Source organism: Myxine glutinosa, chromosome 2, assembly GCF_964187855.1.
Source record: "Myxine glutinosa chromosome 2, kmMyxGlut1.1, whole genome shotgun sequence".
Taxonomy (NCBI): Eukaryota; Metazoa; Chordata; class Myxini; order Myxiniformes; family Myxinidae; genus Myxine; species Myxine glutinosa.
Genome location: NC_136262.1, coordinates 231,570,949 through 231,577,925, shown reverse-complemented (window position 1 = coordinate 231,577,925; position 6,977 = coordinate 231,570,949). Strand labels below are relative to the sequence as shown.

Genomic DNA, 6,977 nt, shown 5'->3' with positions numbered 1-6,977 from the left:
GCCTCGATTCTGTATACAAAAAGAAATTTTTTTAAAAAAATAATTAATTATTAATAATAATAATCAATTTAAAGCATTAATTTTAATTTATTAATAATAATCATGAATAATTACATTTTATTAACTAATTAATAAAATATTTATTAAATAAAGAATAATAAAATTCGTTATTTGGCCAAAATCATGCTCAGACTACCTTGATTGGCTTGACTCGATGGCATAATGATTAGAGCGTCCGTTCTGAGTCTGGGAGGTTGGCGTTTGGAACTCTCATCGAGTCATACCAAAGATTTTTAAGTGGCACATGCTGCCTCCTTCCTTGGCACTCAGCATTTCAAAAAAGATAGAACATGGACAAAAAAAAAAAAAGGTTGGCAACCATTGCACAGGCTTAATGGGTCTATTGGCCCTTCCTGCGTTGAGCTTCCTCGTAAGGGAGCATCCTATCTAAATATTATTAACACAGTGCAATAATTGCTGTGGGGCAGTAGGAGGCCTGCCTTCCCAGGGAAATAGGAAGAAAGAGACAGAGTTCCATTCCTAATCTGATTATAGGCTGCCACCTCATGGTGCATTGCTGGAAGAACATTGCATCAATAGGTACACAGTCCTTTGGATTGATGTTAAGTCGGTCGTCCCCACATGCTAGATTTTTCCCATCGACGTCAAAGACCCAACTGGCGTCTTTGCCATTGTGAGCTATGACCCTTACCGAATTCAAAACTCCTGCCCTGGGAAATGGAATGGAAAGTCAATGCATGGTGTTTTAAGCCAGCACAAGGAAAACACATTCTTTCTTAACTTTACGTTCAAGTGAAGAGCTGTTGGACACCGCAACGTACATTGACTTGCGTGACTCTTGTAAGATGTTATAAAACAATGGAAAATACAAACAACTAAAACAAGAAAGACGTCATGCAGAGCACGATACTTATAAAATACACTCCTCCCCCCTCCCAAAAAAAGTTGCCATGGATACATCAAAGTATCCATTGCATTCAGATTAAAATTCATGATCTTAATCAAAGCTCGGGTCAATCGGATTCAAATTGATTATTTTTCAGATGAAAATTTATGATTTTAGTAGTTTGACCTCAAAATTAGTTGGTTTCCCAATTCAGTGATGCACTATGCAAATGCTGCTTCAATTTCAAGTTAATAGGATGAAAATTGATGATTTTTCAGATGAAAATTGATGATTTTAGTAGTTTGACCTTTTTACCTCAAAAACAGTTCGTTTCCCAATTCAGTGATGCACTTTGCAAATGCTGCTTCAATTTCAAGTTAATAGGATGAAAATTGATGATTTTTCAGATGATGACCATGGGTTGACGTTTGACCTTTTGACCTTAAAATAGTTGGGTCCCAATTCAATGATGCATTATACATTTGCTGCTTAATTTTCAAGTCAATTAGATGAAAATTGATGATTTTTCAGATGAAAATTGATGATTTTAGTAGTTTGACCATGGGTTGACCTTTGACCTTTTGACCTTAAAATAGTTGGTTTCCCAATTCAGTGGTGCACTATGCAAATGCTGTTTAAATTTCAAGTTAATAGGATGAAAATGGATGATTTTTCAGATGAAAATTGATGATTTTAGTAGTTTGACCATGGGTTGACCTTTGACCTTTTGACCTTAAAATAGTTGGTTTCCCAATTTCAGTGATGCACTATACAATTGCTGCTTAATTTTCAAGTCAATCAGATGACGATGGATGATTTTACAGATGAAAATTGACTATTTTATAATTTTGACCTTGGGTATACCTTTGACCTTTTGACTAAAATAGTTGGTTTCCCAATTCAGTGATGCAATATACAATTGCTGTTTAATTTCAAGTCAATCGAATGAAAATTGACACTTTTAAAGATGTAAATTCATGATTTTGGAAGTTTGACGTTGAGTCGACCTTTGACCGTTTGACCTGAGAAATAGTTTGTTTCCCAATTTAGTGCTTCAATATGCAAATGTTGTTCAATTTTCAAGTCCATCGGATGAAAAATGACGATTTTCGAGATTTGGCCTCAAGGTGGCCTTTGACCTTTGACCACAAAATCAATAGGCTTCTCAGTCGTGACTACCTGTATAACTTGGTAAAGATTCATTACGATCGGTTTGGAATTGTGACGTGTAGGTGATTGACAGACAAACGGACAGACAGAATAACGCACAAGACCAACCAATGTACTTGAAAAATCTACCATTTTGCAAGTAAAAGGGATTGGCTATATAATCATATATGAGCCATCCATTGTGACATGAAACATTCAACAGAATAATTGAAGCACAACTATAAATGAAGTGGTTTTCGCCATTTACCAGGTTGGCATCACGAAGCGCTTCGAGTGCGATTCCTTTGCGTGTAGCAGCAGCAGGTGCAAGTGAACCGCATCATAGTGCAGCTTTACAATACCATTGATTTTTGCTATGCTCTTTACATCCTAATACTTTCATCATGATAATAGAAAAATAACTGCATGCCAATGATGGGAATTAGATCACCACGTTGAACCACAATTCCTCCAGGGAGAGATCGATCAAAATGTTTTATCATTGAGCGTTTAAAATTTTTAGTCGCAAATCAACTTCAACTTAGATCGTTTTTTTTTTAAATCCAATCTTGGTATATTAGATGGAATGGTCATGAACATTCGCCAATCCACGAGCATTTCGTAAATGGATCGAATTGAGAAATGCATTAATAAGCGACACAAGTCCCGATTACAGTGTCAGTGAGACTTTGTGATGGGCACCATGGTCGGAAGAGACTCTGTTCAGACTATTGAGGAATGACGAATACTGCTCATGGGGATACTAGCAGGTAAATGTTCCTGGTGGATGTCAAGGGCCAGAAGGGCGGTTGGTTCAGCTGTTGGCACAACCTGAATGCTACGGCAGATCGGATCGCTCCTTCCATATACGAAAGAGGAGGGGCAGCGATCTCATTGACGAGATGATGGAGCACTGGCACAGACCTTTGGTTCTCGAGTCCCATGAACTGCTGGTTGCGCATCCTCGGGAACCCGTTCAGGTCTGCGAGTTTGCGGGTATGGCTGCAAGTGGCAGACGTTGATGGCGGGCTTTGGCGAGGCAGCTTGATGCCAGAGCAGTTGCCGTAAACTCTGGCGAATGTCTTTGCGCAGGAGGCAGTAAAGTAGAGGGTTGAGACAACTGTTGGAGTGCGCCAGGCACAGGGTTACCGGGTAGATGTACTCTTGGGTGGCATAGTACATGTTGTTGAAGGGAACAACTCTAAGCTTCACAAGAACACCCCAAAAGGTGATGGCGTGCTTGGGAAACCAGCACACAAAGAAGGACAGCACCACGACGGTGATGGAGTGGGTCACCTTGGAGCGCCGATCGGGTTTTACTCCCAGCGGATTCTTCTCGCGTAAAAATCGCAAGAGTAACTGGTAACAAATGCTGATGATCACCAGTGGCAACAAGAAGCCGAGCACGATCTTTTGGATGTTGTACATGGAGAGCCAGAATTCTTCCCTCTCGGGAAACTTGGTGATGCAGAGAGACACGCCGGACACCTGCACCACAGTAGAGAACACGGCCGTGGGAATGCTGGCGGCGGAGGCAGCGAGCCAAATGAAAATGCTGGCCCAGCTCGGGGTGAAGATTCCAGCCTGGACCGTGCCCGGAGACCCGAAGCAATGGCCCAATAGCGAGCCACGCTCATCGCCATGAGGAAGGACACGCTGGCGTACATGTTGAGGAGCATGAGCAAGGACACGACGTGGCAGATGGCGTCACCGAAAGGCCAGTTGAAGTCGAGTCCGGTCTCTACAGCCCAAAACGGCAGGACCAAGACGAACTGGAAATCAGTGACGACCAAGTTAAGAACATAAAAGTTGATGGTGGATATTTTCCGTGCCTGCTTGCTGTGCATCACATAGAAAACAAAAAGGTTTCCAACGAGCCCAATGGCACAGACGATCGAGTAAGCGAGCGATATGATTATTCGAAGTGCAGGCGAGCCCGCGTTGGCGAAGATGCCATGATCACATATCGTGCAGTTACCGAGCAGAGACCAAGCGCTCAGGTTCCCCGAGAAGGTGCGATTGTGCGGCTGCGCGAGGAAAGACGGGGAACATATAGATGGGTCCCACGGAGCCGCCAAATTGGTCTCCTGGATGTCGGGCATGGCGGGGACCGGTCTACACCTTCAACGGGTCGAACTGGGAATTTCTCCCAGCATTTAAACTCGGATAGCGGGGTGGATCATCATGACGTAAGGAAGGATGCTGATGGGAGGAACATAAAAAGAGGGGCAAATAGGTCAGGAGGGCGTAACGTCCCACACTCCGCAACTGCTCGAGGAGAGGTCATCATTTGGTGAGTAAGCTCGAGGAAAACAGCCTCGCACGAATTAAATTCTTTCATTACAACCTGCGTTACATCACCTGACTTCTGAATATATGCATTGAAGCGGTCGTTTTATGTTAATACAAATAAAAAGCTTAAATAATCATTACCCTAACAAACTGTATCTATAACACAAGTGGAAACAAAGCTTTGTTGTATATTTCACAATATCCACATTTCAGGAGATTAATATAAAAGTGACTGCAAAATACATTGGTTTAAAAAAAAAAAATCGAGTAAGCTGGTGCAAGATGTCTCCCTCCACCTCCACCCATCTGGTCCCAAACCCATGCGCAGTGTAACCTCATCGATCCTGCTGGCATGTTCATTATTCTGAACGTCGACAACAGAGGGATCTCTGGGCAGCTGACAACGGGCAATTCCATATGATGTGTTCAGCACACTGATCATAAAGAAAGATTTGGATGTAAATGTAAAAGAGGGAATCTTCCCCCAGATTTTGCTCCTTGCTAATTTTATTAATCACCTATTCATGGTTTATAATTAATTAATTGTACTGTTTCTGAAATGATTGGTCAGTCAGTAGCTGCACGATTTCGCACGACTGGTTATCTCAATGCGACGTTTTTTGAATAGTCGTGTGACATTTGCGATATATCGCAGGCCACAAAGACCTCTAAATGTCGCACACTTAAAGGATCGTTCGGCGTTGACCACTTTACACGGAACACCTGTTACGGGTGACAGAATTCCAATGTGGGTCTGGCATGTGTGTACGAGAACGAACGTTCTTCTGGTGTCTGCATGGGACACTTCTGGTGTCTGCATGGGACACTTCTGGTGTCTGCATGGGACACTTCTGGTGTCTGCATGGGACACTTCTGGTGTCTGCATGCGACACTTCTGGTGTCTGCATGGGACACTTCTGGTGTCTGCGTGGCATCTGGCAATTACAACCACAAATACCGACGCAGATGCTATGGCTGTGTCATAGAAACCTCGGATGAACGTTCCAGTTTGGGAAGCTAACTAAGTCCTTCTAATAGTGGAGTGGAAGTAGAAAATAGACTCTCCCTGCAGATTGAAATTGTGCCTTTCATATTATAATAACTAGCAACGGTAGCCGCCCTACGGGCGGGGCTTCAATTAGAAAGCCCAAATGAAAAGGCAAAATATCAGAAGGCTTTTTACCTTCGCAAAAGCGGAAGGTTATGTTTTGATCGCTGTGTATTTATTTGTATGTCTGTGTGTGTGTGTGTGTGTATGTTATTCGCATAACTCAAAAAGTATTCAACCGAATTGCATGAAATTTGGTGGGATGATTGGTTATTATACGGGACACATTTGATTAGATTTTGGGAGCAATCGGGTCAAAGGTCAAGGTCAAGGTCACGAAAAGGTCAAAATCGTATTTTTACCGTAGCGCGGTCAATTTTTATCCAATTGGCATGCAACTAATGCCAAAATGTTCAGAATTCAATGCCCGATCTTGTGATATACGACATGACCCAGTGAAGACATTACCCTTGTTAGCGGTTGGGGGTCAAAGGTCAGGGGGGTCACGACCTTGCAAAATGTGCGTTTTTTGTCATAACTCGGTCAATTCTTATCCGATTTGCATGAAATCAGCACCAAACTGTTCACTGTTCTGTTCCCTACACTCCCATGCCAAGTACAGAACAGTAGCTGCGGCGAAGGTATGCGCTCTACCGAGTGCCCGTTCTAGTTTTTATTTAAACGATTCACATAAACATCCGTTGAACTAGAACGGGCACTCGGTAGAGCGCATACCTTCGCCGCAGCTACTGTTCTGTACTTGGCATGGGAGTGTAGGGAACAGAACAGTGAACAGTTTGGTGCTGATTTCATGCAAATCGGATAAGAATTGACCGAGTTATGACAAAAAACGCACATTTTGCAAGGTCGTGACCCCCCTGACCTTTGACCCCCAACCGCTAACAAGGGTAATGTCTTCACTGGGTCATGTCGTATATCACAAGATCGGGCATTGAATTCTGAACATTTTGGCATTAGTTGCATGCCAATTGGATAAAAATTGACCGCGCTATGGTAAAAATACGATTTTGACCTTTTCGTGACCTTGACCTTGACCTTTGACCCGATTGCTCCCAAAATCTAATCAAATGTGTCCCGTATAATAACCAATCATCCCACCAAATTTCATGCAATTCGGTTGAATACTTTTTGAGTTATGCGAATAACATACACACACACACACACACAGACATACAAATAAATACACAGCGATCAAAACATAACCTTCCGCTTTTGCGAAGGTAATTATATCACACGCAAATCATCAAAATCTAAACAGTACATGGTGCCCATTTTGAAAAAAATGATTGAATTAAAAGGGCCTCATCCTCCTGCTTTTTTTTTTTAATCCGGACGATCAACTGGTGTTTTTTTATTTGGCCCTAAGTATGTAAACAGCGGCTCAGTTTTAATAGCGTAAAATACTTCGTGGATTTTCATGGCGGTCAATGACGTCATGTTGCTTTCGTGCGTGTTAAAGCATATCTCTTCAGGTAAACTGTATTTCGTTTTTTTTCGTGTACTTGCATTCAGTTGTATTTTGCGATGAACGACGACAATGACAACAGAACCGTTGAGATG

At 42.3% G+C, this 6,977-nt stretch overlaps 1 protein-coding gene across 1 annotated transcript; it reads right to left on the bottom strand.

The window, feature by feature from the left end:
• Positions 1-2,947: 2,947 nt before the first annotated feature.
• On the bottom strand, positions 2,948-4,158 carry LOC137422146 (relaxin-3 receptor 1-like). Its single transcript, XM_068108906.2, is given in 2 exon segments — positions 2,948-3,645; positions 3,648-4,158. Coding segments are annotated over 2 exon segments (1,209 nt in total).
• Between the last annotated feature and the right edge of the window lie 2,819 nt (positions 4,159-6,977).